Below are 22,537 nucleotides of genomic sequence, written 5' to 3'. Positions count from 1 at the left end.
TGCGGCTCCAACAGCCGGGGGAAGCTCGGGGCAGGGCAGAGCGGGGTGTAAAGGCCTTCGGCAGCAAAGAGCCGCAGGAAAAAAGCCCAGGCCAAGCGGCAGGCAGGTCGCAGCCTCCCTGCGTGACCTCCTCCGTGCCTCAGTTTCCCCCCCTTCCGCCCAGCAGGGGTGAGGGGAAGGCAGGGGGCTGGCAGGAGCCTGTAGGCTCTCCAAGCCCCTTGGTGTGCTGGGAGGAAAGGGGCTATAGACATGCAAAGCGTGGCTTTTAATTGAAAGAGCACAAAGAGAACGGCTCAGGCTTCGCTCCCCTCCCGCCCGGGTCACTCCCCTATGGGAAAAATGCTAGGGCTGTGCTTTCCACCTCAGCCAAAAATAATCAGCGAGCTGCAGGGGGCAGAGGGCCTGGGGAGGGAGGGAAAATTTCTCTTCCCAGGCTGCCAGAGCAGAGAGGCTGCAGCTCATAATGAGAAATGCATTCCTTCCCTCCCCGGTCCCTCTCCTGCAGCCACCTCGTCACAGAAAAGGCGTATGGGGCCAGCTCCAAAAGACGCGGGAGTGTGAAGCCTAATCCAGGGCTCCTCTGCTTCCCTGCGAGACACGGAGTCTGCGAACTAAAATAAGATGTTTGTGCAGTAATCCCGCTGCTGCTCTCGGATGGCCTCCAGCCCCCACCAGGCACAGCTCGGGGTGAATGGAAAATACCAAATTGTGCTGAATGGACAAAGGGCCGTACGGCTGCACGGAGGGGCTGGGCACCCATCCCCTTCCGACGCCTGAGCAGCGCCGTTGGCTCCTCAGCTATTGCAGGAGCCAGCCCAATTACTGCTCTCCTGGCTCTCGAAACCACTCCACGGGCTTCCAGTACACTGACCTAATAGACCTGAAGTAATAATTCAACGGCAGCGAAGTGTTTGTGAGGCTGAAATCCCATTTCTCAAAGAAACATGGCACTTGAGGGACTGAACAGCACTGACTTCTGATGATTTTTAAGCAAAATCTTCCAAAAGTGGAATTTAGCCACCTGAAAAAAATCACTCCCTGTCTCACCTCTGCTCATTCATCCACCTTCAGAGCCGCACACCGTACTACCATAAATAAACAAGCACTCTCCCCTGCAGCTCCAAAACACCTTCCCAAATTTGCTCTTACACCATTCCCTCCTCGTGCCTCTCGAGAGCATCCGTCCCTTGCCAGTGTCACTATGGAGCTGCCCGGTGGATGGCTCCGCATGGAGGTTTTTGGAGAGATACTCTGTAAATAAAAAAAAGCCTCAGACACTATTCAGCTCATTTTGATTAAATAAAACTGTCTGGTTTTAATCCAGCCACGGAGAAAAGGAAGCTATTCAGTTACGGCTTACAGTGCAGGCCTGGGTCTTTACAATATGATGGGTCTTTGTGACACCTGGGTCTCTGAGCTGCGTCGAGCGCTGCGCAGGATGCTTTCCTGACTCCACGCCTCAAGCTCCTCAGCTATTTACTGATAGGGGACAGCAATACTTTCTGTCTTAGTAAAAAGAGCAGTAAGAGAATCGTTCTTGGAGATTTAAAATGGAATCACCAAGCTTGGGAACTGCTGAACGCCTCCGCCCTGATACGCCTGCACCCGGGGAATTTTACCTTCCGCTCTCTGGCCAGCTAGCGTCCCGTACACATTCACAGCACAAACCCACCTGCGTTTGCTTTTGGATTTGACCCATATACACTGAAACCAGTGCAGAGTCTTAGCCCAGTATTCTACTGGAGCCCAGCGCACTCTTTCCAGTAAGATCCAGACTAGAGAAGAGCGCAGAAGAGGCCTGCTAACGCAGGCAATACGGGTCCTTGTTCAGTATTTGCATGCCAGTCACGGCCAGGTAAAAATGAAATTCGCATTGGTTCCACCATCACCTACAGCTGGAACCACACCAAACCATTCTCCCGTATTTTGTTTTACTGTGGGGAAAAAAGCCAAGAAAAAAAGCCTAAGTTATCAAAGCAGCCATACAGAACAGTGGGAAATGGAATAAAGGGAAAGCAGCAAACTGGTAACTAAACCCAACCCACAGCTCCACACGGGACATCGGGGCACGTGCAGAACACTCCTCAGTGTCAATACAAGCTTTTTCTCCAGTCTTAGGCAGGAACTCCTCACCCCACGTGTCTGCCGAGCAGGGTGTGGGCAACAGACTGTCACGCTTATCTGTGCTGTAGATAACCTCGGGACGCACACAGGAGTTCATTCTCGACACGGTCTCTGTGCTTTCACTGCTAAATAGAACAAGTCTGTGTCCCAGGACAGCTGAGGCGTGTGCTGTGAAGCACAGGGGTGCTTCCACCTCCCCTTTTCCAGGAGCTGGGGCTGCCACAGCCCATACTCTGCAGGAGCGCTGCGCTTTGGTTTCTCCAGGATCCTGTTGCCACCCCCTTGTCTGCGATTGTTGTGTTTCAAACCACCACGCGCCCTCCTCCTCCCTGTCAGGACCTTGGCTTCTTTCCAGAGGACGCTCAGGAGAGACATACAGGTCAGAACAACCCTCCACCTTAAGCTCCCCAGCATCTTCTCCTCCGCCGGTCCTTTTCCACGTCGTTAGCCGCGGGGCTGTAGGATGCCAGGAGCAGAGGAAGGCTTCAGAGGGAGCCAGGGGCTAATTGACATGCCTTTCAGGCAGCAGCGGTGCCAGGAATCGAACCGCCGTCCCCGGGGAGCGGCGGCAGAGGCAGCAAAACCCTTCCTCGGTGGCAGCCGAGTTTTTCCATTTCCTTGGTTTCAAATCGTGCCTCTGTTCTCCCCGGTCTCTGCTGTGGCTCCAGCCGCGAATTCTAGGGAAGCCCAGCTGCCTCAGCAGGTACGGGCTCGTTAATGAGCAATTAGCTCCTAGCCTAATTGGGCAGCAGAATGGCTAATGAGCCCAGCCATGGTTGTCTGTGCCCTCATTATCCTGTGCTCAGCCAGTGGTAATACTGAACTTCTGTCCCATTTCCGTCATGCCACGATCAGAGCACTGGCTGGAAGCTCAGATGTGCCAGCGCTCGCTGCCTTTTCGGGCTCCAAAGTTGGTGGTTTGTCTTATCTGCTTCCTCTAGCATGCCTGGAAAGGCTCCTTTCGCCTCTGCGCTGCACAGCCAGATCCTCCCTGCCTTGGCTGACTTCAAAAACCTGCTGAGTGAGAGAGCAGCTCTCTCTTCTGTGTGTTTTTGTTGTGAGGATAGATAGGTACCAACATAAAGTATCCGTATTTATGTACGGACCTATGTATATAAACATGCATACAGGGCTGAGGCTTGTGAAAACGAACAAGGGCAGTGCTTACGTGCCAAGGAACACAACCAGATAAAAGTGCTCCAGAGCAACGCAGCGCACCAACACGCCTCACTTCAGCACGTATCGAGAGGCCTAAGCCAGGTGCTCTTAGTACCAAGAGAGGAATCCTCTCCCCAAAGATTACACAGCATTCGAAGGAAGGTCAGCTTAGAACAAAAAAAGATTCAGATTAAGGCACAAACCCTCAGGAGCCCCAGGAAGTCCAAGCTGCAATGACACAGGCCTGTTCTGACTTGCTCTGCTTCAGATTCCAAGTCAGGGAGTCCCCAGCTGCTGGATTTTGCCCCAGAAATACCATGGCTATTTTCAATCATTTTAATCCTTGAAATTAACAGTAAGGGCAGAAGCAGAAAATTAAGTTCCTCTGTGACTTCAACGGCCCCCGACTAGACTTCACTAGGGAGCTGGGAAATCGTCATGAAGTTGTCAGTCTCGGGTCTGAACAAACCAATTAACAAGAGCCCACCCTCATACATCTCAAAGCAATCTACAGGAAAAAGACCACTGCACAGCTACAGCAGTAGCTACGACAGTTTTTAACAGAGAAGCTCGGCATTTTGTGCCAGTTTAACATGATGCATGGAAGACGCGCTACCCAGTTAAATTGCAAAGCTCCCTGCCTGGCAGAGGAACGCGTCTTCACCTCCCAGCACTTGGAACCAGAGGTCTCCTGCAAAAAGTGTCACGCGACCCTTCCTGACAGCAGAAAGCCAAAATTTCCCTTTTCACGCCTTACCCAGCTGCTGGGTTTTGGCCGATCCAAGTCACATTGCTAAGCTGTGAAATATTTTATAGCACTACCTGCTGCAGCAATGAGCTGCGTTCCTTCTAGGATTGATTATTCCATCTTCCTGCTGTTCTTGATAAGGCTTTCCAGTGGCTGCTGATGGTTTTAAACATGGCTTCTTCTGCCTCCAGGGTACTTTCTTATATTAGATTATCTCAACATATCACACCCACTTTTTAGTCGCTTCGCTGCCTTCCTGTTAAGAACCAAAATGATTTTTTAACTGCTCTTTTGCCCTAGAAGGACTCGTTTGACCTTGCTTTGCCCCACCTAGCGGTTCTCCTCCTAGGAGCTCCATGCAACCAGCCTGCACAAGAGACCCCACACCTCCAAACGGCCGCGCGCTATGACACCGTCCCACCTCAACGTCTCCACTTCCCACGGAGAGTTTTTCCTTCCCCTGAACCGCGTGTTTTTAACCTACAGATTGAAAATCAAGACAAAGCTTTCCCCCTTCTCACCCTCTACTACGAATTCCTTACCGGGGCTTTTTCTGACGGTCCTGCATCAGTGGCCAGCCTGCCCACAACAAACCCGCTAGCACAGCGGCGGCTTTCAGCACGACAGGCACGAGGGGTACCTGCCGCACCAGCGGTAGTGCTGCTGCCAGCGCACACCACTCGGAGGCAAAACCAACCACTGAGGTTTTACACGTGGAGAGAGTGGGTTCCAAGGCCCCATTTTAACTAATGAGCTTTTCTTTAGGCCGAGCCTCCTCAACATTTATTTACTCTTGCCCAAGCTGCTAGAAAGCAAAGCAAAATCCAGCACATCTTTCACTTAGGACAGACGGACAGGCTGTTCTCGCCGTGGCTTCCCAACGTCATGTCGAGCCCCGCCAGCAGATTTTTGCTCCGTATCTCAGCGCATTTAACAAGCAGCAATTCAAGCTTCATACTATTCACGAGTCTACAGAATAGGAAGGTGAAACACTGAAAAAGACTGAGCAGGCAATGGTAGGAAAGCCTTCTCAGAAGAAGCACGCTGTTCATTGAACCATTAACACCCCGTACAGGTATCCTTACAGGGCTAACTTAATGAATGGCACCAATACCGAAACACAAGCCAGAGAGAAAAGATTCTCCTGTCTTTTCCCTAGCATGTGCTGAAATCCTTCTTTGCTATTGGGAAAAGAGCAGCAGAGTCATGTGCATGGGATTGATTTCCCAGAAGCCCGTGTCTGCATATTTCCAGGCATTCCGCAGGGGCAGGCAGCGAGCATCGTACCGTGCGCATTTCTGACAGTCTCGCCTTTCACTGTGGGCTCCCCACAGTGTTTTTTTTTTTTTTAAAAAAAAAAGCTTTTGCAGAGCCCTGTTTGTATCTCCTGGCTCACCACCTCCTCTAGCTAATATTTTATTTATTGTATCTTGGTCCTAACAAGTGAGCTTCTTCCCCAATGGCTACTAATTAGATTGGGTGGCTCTCCAGAGATGGTGTGCACGTGGATGCGGACAGAACACAGATGTGCTTTGCAATTCATAGGAAGCATTCAGCAGCCATACAGATTGACCAAGGACTGTAACACTTGGATATATTTCACCCCGCACGTCCAGGCATCTGCAAGCAAAACTAATATTGCATTTCACTGAAATCAGGGGAGGGTAACAAAAGATTGGCGAGCCCTGGGTACTGATGAGGCAAAAGCAGCTCCAGTGAGAGACCTTCTAAAGGTAGCTACTTTTCTTCCCCCCTCTCTGGCCTGTTCCAGAAAGCTGGTCACAGGCTCTGGGATGAACCCTGTTGATCTCAAGGTCTCACCTCTGCCTTAGACGCAGTCAAGAAGCCCTCCGACCCAAAAAGGCAGACTTGGAATTTCATTTTCAGAGCGAATCCATGGTTGGCACTCTCCTTTTGCGTCTTCAAGACAAAAGAGAAGATGAGATAAAGCTGTGAATGTGGACTCGGTGGGACTTACAAGGTGTTAGATAGTGGTTGGGGGCCTGGCAGCAAAAGCGAAATGAAAGAGCATTTCTGGAAGGTAGAAAGATGGAACTGCAGTCCAAGGAGTTCTCTCCAGAAAATAAACTGCAAATCCTGTTCCCTGTACATATGAAATCACTATTAGTATTGGACCAGGGACATCAGAGGTAGCAGAAGGGACTTTCACACTGAAAAAGGTATTTACGATACAGCAGATCTTAGACAAATGAAAAATAAAGTTAATAAAGAGCTATATATTTAATCTAGTGAAATCAGTCACTACCCAGAATTAACAGCAGCCATTTCTCATCCATTGCAGCAGAAGGCAAGAATATTTTGGACAACTCCATGGATCAACATAGAAAGAGCAACTCAAAGGAGGCCCTTCTAAGCATGTTTTCTTATATACGGATACACCAGAAAGTAATGCGATGTTAAGCAGGCTCGTTTCCAGGGGAATTATTAAAATCCAACCACTACAAGTTCTGTGTAGGAGCCGGTAGCAAGTCAGGAGTTGCTCAAAGCAGGATTTAAACTTCTGACCTAGCAGCTCCGGGAAGGCAGAGGGGGGAAGGAAAACGGTAGAGGTGGATGGGGAGCAGGGGAGGTGGTCATTAATCTTGCCGTTCCTCCAGAGGCATTCAGAGTGACACGAAAGAGCTGTTCCCCACCAGCAATGCTGCAAAAGACGAGGAGCTGGGCAGGTGGGATGCGGGAGGGACTCCTGAGCAGACCCCACGGAGCGGTTCTTTGCTGGAAACAACAAGTGAGTCATCTGGGGGTCTGCCTCCGGTCAAATCTGCTTCTGCCACCAAAAAAACCATGGCTAGTTAAGGGAAGAAACAGAGGGAAACGTGCTCCTGTGTGCATGGCGGAATGGGGTGCTGTCACTTCCCTCCTCACCAAATATCGTATTAAAAATAAAAGCTGAAAAGTCACCAGCTAGATGCCAGGCACATGCTGGGCAGCAGGCCAAGGGCCTCGCTCTTTCTCACTTGACAAATATAGATCCCAGGCACAGGAGATGCTAAATATCAAAGGGCACGGCTTAAACTGCCCCGCGTACTTGGGAGGGCTGACGGGCAGAGGGTTTACACCTGGCTGCGAGGAGGACAAGCGAGCCAAAGAAGGCTCTCGCTCAGCAACACACTGGTCCATTCCAAGCTCGCCCCTGGGGCCATCAGGTGGCTCACTTTTGGCCACTTTTCACCGCTCACACCTGGCTGGGACTCAGGCAGTCAGACAGGCCACGCCAACGCACACAGTGGCCCTGCAGCCTTCCCACTCCTTGCCCCAGGCCTGAGGACACCTTTGCAGAAGGACCCTGCACACAGATGGTTCTGCAACTGCAAAGCAGGTCCACGAGATCTCTTCCCACATCCCAGCACATACGTTTTTATGCCTTCTGCTGAAGTTCTGGTATTCCGTGCTCACGCGATTCAGCCGGAATAAGTCACGGGTTTGAGCATTCCAGAAGCCAAGCAGGTGCAAATCACGTGCATGCCAGGGACTGTCTGGGCCAGGCAGCGACAGAAACAAGGGGTGAGTGACATGGTCTCGGCCTCTCCACATCCGTCTGCGCCTTCCTCTCCTTCCGCCACGCTGATGAGCATCGCCAGAGCTACCTCCAGGGCTGTCAGTGCCCGCTGGCCGCAAACCACATACAGGTTCAATCGGAGGAGGTGTAGACGTCCACCCCTCCCAAACTGCTGCAAAACACCCCGACCACTGCTCCAGAGGGGCTGTTTTTAGCAGGAATGTACTTTGAAATGGGGCAGAGGCTGCCTCCTTGATTTTGAGCCACAGCAGGCTAGAAGCAGCCAGAGCTGGTGACCAATTCCGGATCCTGCTGCGGAGCCCTAAACCTCACAGCAAGTTGCTCTAAGACCTAAGAGACACTTCTGGCACTCGATAGCTGGGTTATTTCGCATCTCTAAGCACCTAAGACACCCAAATGCTTCTACACTCTTACACTATGCAAGGTATGAGCACGACCAGACTGGCTGTAAAGCTGGCCTTAGCAGCTACAAAAGCAGACACTGAGCGCTTCAGCCGAGGTTAGAGGCTCACTGGGCTCAGCTTCTTTGAGTGCAGCTCAGCCGCAGAACATTTCACCTTGCCTTTGGGCTTGGAACATTTTTCTCCCTCCCTTCAGGGGGTGCTGACGGGTATTTCACTGAGGCAGCACAGGCTGCCTTTCTCCCCTTGGAAGGGAGGTTTGGGATGTGATTTCCCCGCGCCCTTCATCTCACAGGAGCCCCAGCAACAGCTCCAGCAGTGGCTGAAACAAAAACCAGCTGGAGCTTGCCTTGGCCTTCATGAGGCCCGTCAGTATTAAACAGCACTTGGGAGAGCGCGCTGCAGAAGAACCTGGAAAAACCCCCCAGAAATAAGTGCACGGGGAACCGTCACGAAACACTTCCATATGAAGAGCCAGGCCTGGAGACACCGCAGCGAACGACATCTACACAGATGAGTTGGAAGAAATTAAAAAGCCATCAGCCTCAAAGAATTGCGACACTGCTTGCAGAGGGTCAGCGCCCAGGTCCCCGGGAAAGGTGCCAAGCAGGTTGCAACAGCACTCCCCCGCCCGGGGGGACAGATCCTGCCCGCCTTGGAAACCCAGCATCAGGGGCTGGCGAAAGCAGCACAGCCCTCTGTCCGAATAAGCTGAGAGGCAGGACAATAAAAAGGGGCAAAAACAAAAGGCATTTCCATGCTTGGAACCACCACCCAGAGCAGATCCCATGCACGTTTTGCTGGCGGGTTTGCGTGCCCAAGCAGCGCGGCACACAAACACACACACACACACAAATTCAGCACACCCATAAATACACACACGCTCCCCACATTGATACAGAAACACAGGCCACTGAGGGAGGCAGGAGCCGGGCGCCTGCCGTCAGCTCCCCATGCCTCGCCCGGGGACCTCCAGCAACGCTTGGGTGCTCCGAGCCCCTGCTCAATCCCCGATTGTTTTCTGAACGCTGACGAAGTGCTGCTGGTGCTCTCAGCACGGGCAAGACACCGCTCCTACCCCCAAAGAGCTCGCCACCAGTAATTAGAGCTATTGCCTAACATCACTAATTACCGCCTTAATTAATTTACTTTAAATAATTCTTAGGTATCGTCAGCTCGCCGCAATCTCTTCGCAATCTGTACACAAAGGAGAGCCACACGAGGTACCGCTGCCCATTTCGCGTGCAGGCACACAGGCATCGTCTGTGGCCAGGAAATTCGGTTACCAGCGCAGGCCGAGCTGACGCCACGGCCCGACCCCAGCACCACGCACGGAGCGGAGGCAGCAAAGACCTCGGGCTGCGATTTGCAACAAAATGCCCCAGGAGAGCTCCGTGGCTTCTGCGACCACGTCGTGCCCTCAGATATTCTCCACTGTGGATGAGGAGCAGCACGGCTCACGTTAGAGCAGGTGCCCACACCCCGAACTGAAACACTTGATCCTGGTAGAGGACCGTGTCCCGGCTTCCAGCCTTGAGGGACGGCCAGCTTTTGGGGAGCTCTGCAACGTCGTGAGGGCAGGGAAGGAATGGGGGAGATGGCAGGAACTGTCCGAGCAGGCCCCTGCTATCATCTTCTGTCTTTTAAAATTGATTTTTCACTAAGTATCTGCTGTCCTCTTCCTGCCTGCCCGCCTGGCTGCTTTTCAACCTCGTCGCACTGCAGCCCGCTGGCCTCTGCTTTCACTCCGCGGTAGCTGCCACCCAGAGACTTTCCGCGGAGGTGGACATCGACCCCGGCAGAAAACGTCGGAGCCACTGACGGGAGCAGCCAGCCCAGCAAACAAACGCCCTGTCTGATCAAACAGCCTCGGCGCCCTGACCTCCTTTACTGCCTCTTCGCCCTGCAGACGGCCGGGGAGGGAGCGCACACACCGCCCGCGCCGGGACCGCTGCGAGCAGCGCCTGCAGCCAGCCCCGCTCCCCGAGACGGCTCCAGACAAGCCCCGCGGTGGGCAGGCGCCACGTGCGGAATCAATAAGGTCAGGAGCATTTCACGCAGGGCATCCTTTACCGATACAATAAAGGCCGGTCCTTACCAGACCGGTACTGCCTGACGGGAGCCATTGATCACCGCAGCACACCTCACTGGCATTTATCTTCGGCAGCACCCGACAGCACGCCGCTCTGCCCTCCGGGCAAACACTAGCTCTCGAGGCTGTGACATTCAGAGCAAGGAAGCCAAAGAAAGTCTATAAGAAAACCCCTCGTGTCACCTCCCAGCTGCTGCATGGTGTGGAAGAGGGCTGGTGCTAGCTGGGGTTGATACATTAAATATTATTTCATGGCTTGTGTATTTTTCCAGTTCAAGAGTGAGTCCAGAGTAGAGGCCACCTAAAAGAAACAAATCCTCTCCGGGCAGCTGCCTCGTGTTTACATCCCCGTTTCCCTACAAGGGCATCAAAAGCACAGCTCGCGAGGAGGGAAACCAGGGCACCCGGAGGTGGTGGGACGCGTGTGGGGCCACACAGCTGGTCGAGAGTCCGGACGAGGAATCCGAGGCAGCCCTCTGCCACGCTGTAAATACGTACACACGCAGAGCGACTCGCTTAAAGGTGGGTCTGTGTCTCCCAGCCTCTGATGGGTAACAAGCACAGCAAAAGAACTGCTCTTCACAGACAAAGCCAAAAGGCGCACAGCAGCTTGCACAAGGACGGGAGTAAAAGCGGCAGCTGGGAAATTCGGGTGGCAGAAACTTGTTTTCGCAAAGCCAACGAACCCCGATGAAAGCCACGGGCACGCAGTGCTGCGTGGCACAGGTGGTGCTGGGCCTCACGGGCACGCCGCAGTGTTGGTGGAGGGCTTGCTTGCTGCCCAGGACTCTGGTCCAGCAGCTGCTGTGAGATCCTCAAGTTTTCCTGGAAGCACTCGAGGGCTGAAATCCTTTTCCCGAGCATCTGCTGCCATCCGGTGGCAAGCGCTGCAAAGGCACCCGTGGCTGAGAAACACCCCCGGTGGCAACCTGCAGCCTGGCCAGGGCCACGGGAGCCCAGCCAGAACCCGAAGCAGGCACTTGCCCCCAGATCCATCGCCCCCAGTCCTTCAGGCCGCCCTCCCAGGGAGCTTCCCCACCCCAGGCCAGCGCTCCAGCGGCCACCCGTATCCCCGCCGCCCAGCTGGGCACAGCGAGGCATGCCAGGGACAGCGGCCAACTGCTCGTGTTTTCTTATTTGCCATCTTGTAAACAAAAATCAGCCAGCCAAGAGCCCCCGGGGGCCCGGGCAGAAACAGCCGAGGCCCCCCACCATCTGGGAGTGCTGCATGACTCCGAGCTGAGGCTGGCACCCGCAGAAATGCACAGGGCCTGCAGCGGGCAGGAACGCTGCTCGGCGCCACGCGAGGCTGGTGGTAAAAAAGGAAGCAGCCACGTACCGAGAGGCTCCGAGGGGACAGAGCCAGGGGCCTGGAAGTTGCTGCTCCTCGGGCAGTAAGACGAGCCAGCCATCTGCTTAGGAGGCAGACCTTATGCACTGCAACGGCTTCGACACCACAAGGAACAACCAAATCTCCGCTTCCCAAAGGCTGCAGCAAGGGAAGCAAGGCAAGCTCATCCTCTGGAGCGTCCCGTCCCAGTGTTCAGAGCTAGCACACCACTGGGCACGGCAGCACACGACTGGGCAAGCAGCAGCTGTCCCACAGGGATTACACACGTAGGCAGAATATCGCAAGCCCTGCTCACAATTACTCCAAGGAAATCTAGCCGAACAACAGCATCTCTCTTACTGTGTGGTGCTGTAACTACCAGCTCTCGATGCACCGCTTCAAAAAGCCGCCTCTGCTCCAAACCACGACTCGTCAGGAGCACTAGGGAAGACCAACAAAGACTGAAGCCTTACTTTACTGCCGGCTCCAGGGCCTCAGGGGCCAGATCCACACCACGTAAGTACAGGCACTTATTAGCAGATTAGAAGATGTACGCAACCCCAGCAACCTATGCTCAAACCCTATCTGGTAATATTTTCTGACTGCAATCATGAATTCTTCTGCAGCCATTAGGATTCAAAGGTCTCCAAAGCTAAGTCCACTTGCATCCATGTTGCATGAGTATTAGAAATCCACCTGCTCACCACTCTTGAAAGAGCAAAACACGACTTGTAGCAAGTCAGTATCTCCCTCTCCGTTTTATCAGAGGGACACCGAGACACAGCGTGCCACCGCTGGGATGTGTGGCAGAGCCAAACAGAAGCTGGACAGACCGGGCAAACCGCGGACCCAGGCCCTGCGGAGCAGATGCATCTTTCAACGGGCTGTTAAGTAATTTGGCACGAATGCCAAAATGCAGTTTGAGAAATAGCAGCCTGGAGTTGCAGAGGGGACCGGAGTGACTGGGAGCCCCTGGCAGAGCAGGCTGTCTCACCGTCAGCACCTGCCTGTGCCCGTGAGCCTCCTGCTGTCAGAACAGCACAGTGAGGTTACCTCGAACTGAAGTCCAAGCCAAAGGACAATGAAATGCCACGCATAAAAGGCACCGCTTGTATGGCTGCTGGCAGGTAACACACACAGAATTCACACTCTGCTGTGGAATGTGAAATACATAAAGAAAGAGTTTTGTTTTCCTCTTTGGCCTGGCTCCTCTTTACCTGCTTTCCCTTTAAGCCAGGACAAGAGTGGGTATGCTGGAGAATTTCAAGCTGACTTTGCCCAAGACGGTCAGCTACAAGCAGATGCTGCTTCACGGTCAGACTGAGTGGCTCAGGAAATCCTCCCGTCCATGCTGGGACTCTGCTGAACTCCCTTCCTCAACCCAAAACCCAAAGCAGACAAGACTGCCCCTGCCCCAGTGCCCACGGAGGAGCACAGGGGCAGTCGTGTCCTGGTTATGCCCAGCACCCGTTGCCCCATGTCCTGTTAGTTCCTACCATTTGCACTCAGGAGTCCGAGCAGAGCCCTCCCCGAACTGCACGGAGCCTTACACGATTTCTTTTCCCTTTCCTTTATGCTCCCTGATTCTCATTCCATTTGAATCACCTGCTTAAAAAACAAATGTGGTCCTATCACCCCAGAACAATACATTTCAAATAAGCATATAAAAGACCATTTCTTGACATGAATAAATTGATTGGGACCATTACCTTGTAGCCACTTCCCCCAGAAAAAGCCTCTTAAAGGCAGCCTGAGGCAGGGAAGCAGCATTTACATTTAGATGAAGGTGTTTCTGTCACAGTGTCTCCCCCAACAGCTCCTGGCCCCAGGTATTGTCTCCACAAGAAATTAGTAAAGCCAGGCAGCTCTGCTTTAAACAACACCCAAGGAAAAGGAAAGAAAATATTGCTACAGCCCCGCTGCATGCACCCTGTGTCTGTAGTCCCACCGTCTGTGGCAAAGCAACGGCAATAGGTGAAAGGACAGTGGTATCATCACTTCAGGGAGCAGCAGCAAGGATCTTACAGCAAGGATCTTACATCTCAAAACTGACTTTTCCAGCACAAACTGTTAAAATGCCCTGCATTAGGTGTACAGAGCAGTTAGCGAGGCTGCTCTCACCAGGCTCAGAACCGTCCCCTTACCCGCTGGCAGTGGACTAGATTCAATGCTGCTGTAAAACACCGTAGCACCACCACAAATTTACACCGTGTAGGCTTAACCTCCAGCCCTTCCTCAGTTCATTACACTCTAAGTCTTCAAGACACTTGACAAATGAAATGCAGGGTACGTGGCTTCAATACTGATGGCGAGGGAGTGCTTTGCATAGGTACCTGTTTTTAGGGGCTTTTTTCCCCAGGGAGCACAGATCCCACAAGGATTTTCACTGCCCTCAGCATCCCCAACTAGAGAAATCTCAGTGCGCAATAACCAACCTGCGTCTTTTTGCTGCTGTCACTGAGAGGCTTGTTTATGATTGAAATTTGTCTCGTAACACAATAGTTGAAAGAGTAAAAGCAATGGATTCAGGTATTACCAATAAAATTATGCTTTACTGTCTTACCTATCAGAAAGAAATAAATATTTTGCAATCAGCTAGCTTCATTCCAGTACAGCTATTTCCACAGTTGGAAACTGAACCGCTAGAACTACACCAAGGAAGAAAAGGAATTATTTTCACCTCCCTAATCAATACCACCTACAGTAAAACCCAGCACAGGCCAGGCTTTAATGCAGCAGTTTGACAGATGAAGGACAGACAAAGATTACAAACCCTCTACGTGCCAAAAAAAGTAGATCGGAAGGGGCAAGAAACTGAATAAACCCAATAGTTTCAACGTGATGAAGAGATAAGCCACAGATTCTGAGACAGGATATAGTCAGGATTATTTAAGTGTTGTCATCTGCATGAGTCAGTACTTGCAGCTCGGTGCCATCCTAGGGACTGAAGCCTCTGCTCAGATTCCAAGTCTGAGGTCAACTCAGAACAAGTTTCAGCCTACACAAACGCAGACAGAGCTTCCCCTATGTGCTGAGGTAGCTGCAGACAAACCTGTCTGCTCTCCTGCCGGCGTGCCTGCACCTGGAGGGTCCCCGCACGTCAGCACCAAACGTGCACGTAATGGAACATTTAATTAAACGCTGTTTCATTTCGAGTGGGGAGACACTTCACAGTGGCCCTGTGTCAGCCCTAGCATTTTACAAACCTTTTCAGTTTTGTAGCACAAGGCACTTGCACGCTCCTCAAACTGTGACAGCAGTCGCAAACGTGCAGCTGCTTCTCCTACGAGATCAGCACTATATTCGTTTTCTCCTCTCGAGAACTAACATGGTAGCGCTCGGAGCTGAACTAAAGATGTGCCAAGCGAGGAATGTACTGGCACCAAACCACAGTGCGTTACAGGGATCTGCATATGGGCTGCAGAGAAACCCTTCAAAATACCCAAGGTGTAGCTCCGCAGGCTGTCACAACACTTGCCACTCTCCAGCCTTCCTTCTGACATGCTCCTCAAGCTCATCGCCCTGCCTGACACCTCAGCTAGGAGGGAGATTTCCCTGTCCCCCAGCACACATCTTTGGTGGCCACGTACCTACGCAGTGTCAATAAATCCAAACGGTGACCCTCACTTCACCTTATGTTTCCACTCCCTCAAGGAATGGCTGGAGGAACATTTGCAACGTGAAAATGCCTCACTGGAGACGCACTGGACATGGTGCCGTTTTGCGCACTACAAGATTTAAGGCTGAGTGGACCCTTTCACAGGTTAAAATAAGAGCACCTGGAGAACTCCCGTATTTCAAAATGGACACTTTGCCTGTTAAATTCCCTTTGTTAATCCTCTCCCCCCACTTGCAATAAATTGTCACAGTGACAAACAAAAACCTCACTATTACGAAGTGCTGAAGCTCACTGGAGCTTCTGGGAGAAGCCAAGTAGCATGTTCTTTTACTCCTTTGCTACCGAGCATCCTCTTGCGTTTCATAAAATATTTTTATTAATATCCATTTTATTTGCTACTGCAGAAAAAGCATTAAGTGGTGAAGAAGACTGGAGAGAAGCCAAAAGAAGTATAAAACAATGATGGTTAAATGACAATAAAACAATCCAACACGGAGGGAGGAAAACCCCTTATGTAGCTGTGGCTGCGTGTTTTGAAGGCGTACATTCAACCAAGTTACTAGGCCGTGAATACTGGATTCCTTTACTTGTAATTGCCTAGACTTTGTAATTAGGGTTCATTCAAACAAGCTACAACACCAGAAGAAAAATCCATCTAGCAGATCCGATTAATAGCCTGTTCCAGGAAAACCAAGTCCCCAGGCAAAGTGAAATGCAGCTCCACTGACATCATGCACAGCTATTTTCCAAGGCCAGTGCATCAATTTACTCCGTAATTTCTCTCCTGTACACATGTTCCCTGGTGCAGGAACTCAGCCTTGGAGCTATAGCAAGGGACAAGAGCGTTTATAAGCTAAGTGAGTTCTTTGCAGAGCCTGGCTCCTCCTGGTGACATTGCCACAGGTAAAAACGCTGGACAAATATTTAAAGAGCTAGCAAATAATGAGATAAAACTGCAATATGGGATTTCAGAAGCTGGAAAGACCCAACAAAGTCATTCAGAGTAAAAGAATGGAAATAAGATGCAAAAATAAATCTTTTTCCGGGTCTTTCACTTTTACAACTGTACTTCTGAGTTATGCTAAGAGTTTTTGCAGGGAACTTGTGGAAAGAGGATGGTGATTAGGAACAGGGCAGGGAGGAAGGACATTTTTTTACATATACAGAAATAGCTGATTTTGCAGGGGAAAGTTACTACTTCTACAGAGATGAGCATTTGTAAAGAACAAAAAATAGCCCAGGCAAGCTGTCCACTTGGGATGTACGGTTTGCATTACGTTTGTTTTTACCTGTTGCTCCAGTTTGATTTTTGCAAAGTCAACACCCTTAAGAAAAATCATGGATAATTATCTTTCATTGAAGGGTGAAACAACAGAACAGTCATTTGTAAAAATAAAATAAAATAAAAAAAAAGACAAAACAAACAAACAAAAAAAACCACCAGCAAAACTTTCTCAAGCTTACCTCACACACGTGGAGAGCAAGGCAGCAAGGCAGGAGAAACGTCCAAGATGGCGACGGAGGTGACCGGGACATCTGGAGGTGCCTGTCACAGCAACACGGCCTGGACTGAGCGCACAGAACAAGCCAAGGGGCTGCTGCCTCAGGGAAAAAGGGGACACTACCTGGGGAGCCTGGGGGGGAGCGTGGGGGGACCCAGCTCCAGGCTGAGGGACACTGCCGGGGGGCACAGGGGCACCACCCGGAGGGTCACAGGGCGACACATTTCCCTCAGGCTCTCACTTCCCTCCACAGGCAGCCAGCCAGCGCTGCCCTCAGGAAAGAGGCTGGGCCTTGAGGCTCCCTCCACCACCTTTCTGTCACCCTTCTCCCTGCCACAGCGGGGCACAGCTCCTACCTGCACACCACCATGCTGAGGGCTCGCAGCTCCTTCTGGAACCTTCCGGGCCCAGGCCCAGGTGTGGCTCGTCAGGTCCTCACAGCCTGCATGGCCCCAGCTGCGAGCAGGGCATCACCCTGTGAGGAAAAATCCCCTCCCCAGCCCCAAAGTGTCCCACCTGGCGTAGATACAGCTCCCAAAATATCACTTTTATGCCACCCATGCCGTGCCCCAGTTCAGACCCCTAAGCACAAAGAGCTTTAGGACCAGTTTCTTGCTACGCCTCAGTTCAGACCTCTAAGCACAAAGAGCTTTAGGGCCCAGGCAAAAGTCCTTCTAGGTGCCAGGCTGGGAATAACAAATTCAGTTTAATATTTCAGCATAAACCAGGCTTAGTCTCAGGCTTTGAGAGGAATAAATAAGGCAAATAAGCTCACTGCTCCACCACTGAGGGCAGGACGTGCCACAGGACAGGCGAGTGTGCCTTCCTCAGCCATTTTGATGACTGTAAACAAACTTTTTCAAACATTCAATGCATTCATTTCCGCCATCATCAAAAGTAAAGGAAAACTGAGAACTTAATCACTTGCCTAGAGTGCAGATTTTGCTGCTGTTTACTAGAGTGATTATAGCAAACCAAATATTTAATACTGCATACACATGTAAAGAGCTGTTCTGCTTTCCCTCCCCTTGCTCTCCTTTCCGCCTCCTGCCTAAAACAAATTCACTTTAACATCTTCAGGGACCAAACCCAATGCACAGAAACTCCTACAAAGAACAGAAATCTCACGCCAGGCAACACAAGCTACCTTTTTTCCCATGTTCAAAGAACAGAACAATCAAATTCCCAAACAAAACACCAGGCTTCACCTTTTCTCCTCAGACCTAAACGAATATATGTTATAAAAAGCTACCCACGGCCTAGACAGGACTGAAACCTCGCTGCCCATGTTACTTTACAGCTGACATGCCATTAGAATGAAGTCTGGTAATGTACCTGTAACACAGCCACGTGATGGACGGCTCTCTAGCCTTCAGCCTTGTGTTAATGATGCCTTGGCATTACAAGACCAACACTGCAATAGGAACTATATCATTCAATTTATGCAGTAATAAAAATCCTCTTTGGCCTTGTCCCTGTAGGGTTCAACGTTTCAAGTCTGGAAACTCAACAACCTATAGCAAGGGAGGGCAGCCTCAGCCCATTCAAGTTCTATGTTAAGTACAAGAAATTAAAAAAAGAAATAAATAAAATATATCAAAATAAATACCATGGCACATGTTCAAGCCAGGCTTAGAGAAAGCACTTTCAGAAGCTATTTCCAGTAGACAGAATTGACCTTCCCCTTACAAAATGCCACAGGGTATAAATAGAGCAGACTCTTGAAATATGCAGCTCCAAACTCCTTTGCAATTTGTCTGCAACTGCTCCGTCTGCTCCAAGCGCGCTCAAACAACAGGGCTCTCTTTTCTTACCATGCTGAGAACACTCATTAGCTTAAACTGGAGTCAGGACACCTCACTATTTCTGAAAAATCATTTATCAAACACAAAGGAGGAACAGATCCAGAACGCAGCCTTACTGTCTCCCTTTCGACCAAACATTTATTCTGTAAAGATACTCACCACCTCTCTCTGCAGCAGCACGACGTTTTCCTAAGCTTTGGAGACACCGATTATCACGAACTGCAAATACGGAACACCCAAACAGCTAGCTCATACAAACACATTATAATCCTTGATAGACAGAGGGCAAGGAGCCATTACAAATGTACACAAACACAGAAGTGTATGCAATTTGAAAGCAAATTTTAGCTTTTCAGCAAGCAATGAATAGACAATGAGTTATTGTGCACCCTCCTCTCCACAATTATCATCGCTTTGGAATGCATCTCTCACGAGCCCCGTATTCAAGAAGACTTCACTGGCACAAAGTAACATCTCTTAGAAAATAAGAGGCACAAAAAATTTCAGCTACTGGATCATCTATAGCATATTGTTAATTTAATTTGAAGGTTAACCCTCGTGAGTCATCAAGACTCATTTTCCCTTGTATGTTTTTCCAACACCTTTGGTTCATAAGCAAAAATAAAGGAAAATGACAGCATCTACGCTGTTTCAATAGAATAGAATTGAGGGAACTGTCCTGCTTTTCTACTCTTCACTGGTTGATGCAGTGAGAGCTTCTCCACACACTTCATTTTAACTACTTGTTTGTGCTCAAACAGATCAGTGGCTACAACACATTACCATTGTACACAGAAACCCCCTGAAGTCATGACAACCAAAACATCCTTACAAATTCATTCTTTTCAGTTCGACTTCTCAACTTAAGGGAAAAAAATGCTGAAGTTGCACAGTATGGCCCTAGAGCATAAATGAGCCTCGGGTAGGCAAAATACACTCCAAAGGTGGACATGATGTTGGTGTTCTGTGTACTGTATATTAAAAATGAAATAACCTCACAGAAGGAAAAGTAAAGCCAAGAAAGAGACAAGACAAGCTTTGAAACTGAGAAGATGGCCGTGCCAGCATCCCATATTGCCCCAGATGAAAATACTCTTTTCCCACTAACAACAATCAACAGACACATTTCGCTTGCAGGCAAAACCTGGCTGCTGTAGTGTAGCTTGGTTTTATTTATGTCCACAAATATTTCAAAAAAATTACAAAATACTCAAATGGAGAGAACACAGAAGTCACGATTTCTGGGTTTCTACTCTGTTTACACTGTGTTATCCCATGGCAAACTACTCATATATACATTAAGCTTCAAGATATATATAAATGTAGCAGTCAGAATGTACACTCTGCTTTAACGGTGCAGTGAAACAAGCTCAACCATGACGACATAGAACAAGAGAGACGTTTCAAAAACACTAAAGCAAAATTGAAAAATAAACTTTTAAAACTGAGGAAAAACAAGAGAGATTTCTTAAAGAAAATCAAAAGGTCTGGGTTGTTTTTAACAGGGCATCGAACAGCAAGATGGCTTCAAAAGCCACTGCAAGTAAAGTTGTAGTTAATCACAGGTCTAAAATGGAAGAATTTCAGTGCTTATTGGCTGAATGACGCAAAAAAAATTCCCCAAAATATCAAAATATTTATCTGGAAACAAATAAGCGAGATCGATGAATAGCTTTTGAACTCAGATTGCAAAGCAACGCTTCATTTGGAAAAAAAAAAATACAGAGAGAGGAGGGAGCAGTAGAAGGAATTAGCAAATTTTTCTTAAGAATAACTGTAGCTAAAAATAACAGCAGAAGAAAAGATTCGGAAGAAATGGCTGTATGCCCCCAACCTCCCAAATTCCACACAGTAAAAACAGGGAGGGGAGAACTATCTGAAATATGCCTAATTAGACCTTTAAAATCAACCAAGGCGTGCTGCTGTCTGCTGAGCAAACCCATCTTACTGGCTGCTCCCCTTAGCAAAAGTCAAAAACGTTATTCAGAAGAAAACTAGTTCCTAATTCACCTGATCACTGCAGACACAAACTAAAGGCATTGACTGAAGAAAACTTCACCATCCTTGGCTCTAGACTGACCTCATGGCTTCCTAATGTCAGAAATACTAGCTGTTCCTGCTAACGCCTTCAGAGAGTTCACACACAGCAGGTGGAACTGATTAAATGCTACTGCAGTTCCTGAGCACTGAGAAATCTGGAATGGAGAAAACAAAGGTCAGCATCAATGGAAAAAATCCTCCTCTCCCTCTCTCTCATATACTCTCGATTTAAAATGGGCTTAGAACACCCTGATGCAAGGTTTTAATTCGTAAATTGATGTTACTGTAATGCCCAACAATAACCTTTGGGCACTAACACCAGCTCTGGATTGAGATCCATGCAGTGGACAAAGCACTGTGCGTGCCATGCCTTCCATTAGAGCGTATGATTAACTACAATTTTATCAAACATGGCTCAGTACAGTCCTATGACACAACCATCACATTTAACAGTCTACGACGGCAGAGATAGAGTGCTCATGAGTTGAGAGAGGGAATGGGGGAAGTTATGCACCAGCAGAAAACATGGCCAACAGATTCAGATGTCCATTGGTTGCATCACCCTCTGCTCTGGAGAAAAAAAAAAAAGAGTGGCAAAACAGTAAAAACCAACCAAACAAAACCAAACAAAACCTTTCTGCCTAGACAGTAAGCAGAGCTGTTTCCAAAATAATGCTCACTGGCCTTCTGTGTGCTCCTCTCCTTTCACCACCCACATGGGAACTAGCCAACAGGAGTTATTCTGCATGAACCCGTAGGGTTGGGAGTCAGTAAATGTTACTGTCCATGTTTTTGATTAATTTTCATTAATAAGTTCCTGAGATACAGAAAACTGGCGGCAGTTAAAAAGTTTTTGCTTACAAAAAAACAAAATTTCAACAGTCAGAGAAATGCAGACTGGTCTCTGCAAAACAACTTTAAGAACACTGAGTTGCCTAGTCCTCTTTTCTTAAGAGTATATCAAACACAAGAGGCCAGAAAGAGCAAATCCTCCAAAAATATGCACATGCATACAAAATTCTGGCTGTACTAGTTTGTGCCATGGAGCATTTTAAAAAAGATTTTAGAACAGATTATTTCTTTGAACTTTTGCTTATCCTATAAGGGATAATCTAAAACCAATGTAGTTAGACTACGTGTCAAAAAGGTAATAGGAAAGAGGTTTATTATGGCCACACTGAAAATGAACCCTTGAAGTAGGCATCGAAAGGGTAAGCTGGTTCCAAGGGACACCTGTACTGCTGAGAAACCCAACTCAACAGAAATCATCTGCAAAACAGAGAGATGTAACACTAACAAAAACAAAAAACAAAAACCAAGAACAGAAACAGTCATTTGCAACATTATCCCTGCAACTCCCTTTAATGCTTATTGTTGATAGCAAACCAAATTTCAAGCTTTTACCCATTTGAAATTATTGATACCCATCACTCCCTTTAATTAAAGGGATAACTATATATATTTTTTTATTAAAAAATCAACTCTGTATTCTGTCAATACCAGGTAGGAATTCACAACTTGTGATGTTACTGAAAATCAAGATAAACGTTTCTGGAGTTTTGTTTTGTTTTGTTTCTCCCCTCTACCCAAAAAAGTTATTTACAGACTTAAAAAGCCATGCTGCAGAACTGAGCTCTCTTTAAAATTATGAAGATTTCCTACAATGTATTAAAATAAAAGTAGATTTTTATTATTATAGCACTTGGATTCAGAGCTTGTTATGTCACCTACTTGCAATCCTTGTTTTTTTTTTAAAATAGCTATAGATGCATTGAGTGTCTCTTCACGCACAGTGACTTGTGTTGTGAACCTGATTCTAGCACCTACTCAAAACAAACTAGTAAGAAAAAAAACCAAGATTGCAGGAAGTTCTCTGAATATTCCACACAGTCCTGTATTTTCAATAGGCTTCTGAATACGTTGTCATGCAGGGAGACCCACACCAGTCTTGAGAAATCTTCTCTACAAATGAATGCTATGCTGATAAGTCTCTACTTGTTGGGTGGTTGTTTCTGCTTTAAATATATAAAGAAATCTTTATAAGATATTCTTTTCCTTTTGTAGCTCTTATTGTATGTAAAAATGTTCCACTCCTTCCCAAGGACTGGGGTTTCCATAGCCAGCATTACAAATAAATAATTTATTACAACTGTTTGTCGCCTTCTTTCTTCAGTCGA

General features: G+C 48.8%; 1 protein-coding gene and 1 long non-coding RNA gene across 12 annotated transcripts in view; one reads left to right on the top strand and one right to left on the bottom strand.

The window, feature by feature from the left end:
- The window catches only part of LOC308181105, a 50,435-nt gene extending 29,417 nt beyond the window's left edge, over window positions 1–21,018 (top strand). The window contains exon 2 of the long non-coding RNA XR_013941326.1: window positions 1–21,018. This exon is cut by the window's left edge and continues 11,829 nt beyond it. This is a non-coding gene — a long non-coding RNA (uncharacterized lncRNA).
- The window catches only part of RERE (arginine-glutamic acid dipeptide repeats), a 232,806-nt gene continuing 229,714 nt past the window's right edge, over window positions 19,446–22,537 (bottom strand). For all 11 annotated transcript variants that reach the window (XM_080563755.1, XM_080563751.1, XM_080563754.1 and 8 more), the window contains one exon: window positions 19,446–22,537. In XM_080563755.1, coding sequence (XP_080419881.1) covers window positions 22,504–22,537 — 34 coding nt within the window. In that variant the 3' untranslated portion in view covers window positions 19,446–22,503.

The sequence above is a fragment of the Anser brachyrhynchus genome (assembly GCF_964034855.1).
Source record: "Anser brachyrhynchus genome assembly, chromosome: 21".
Lineage (NCBI taxonomy): Eukaryota > Metazoa > Chordata > Aves > Anseriformes > Anatidae > Anser > Anser brachyrhynchus.
This window is presented reverse-complemented; position numbering and strand designations above follow the sequence as displayed.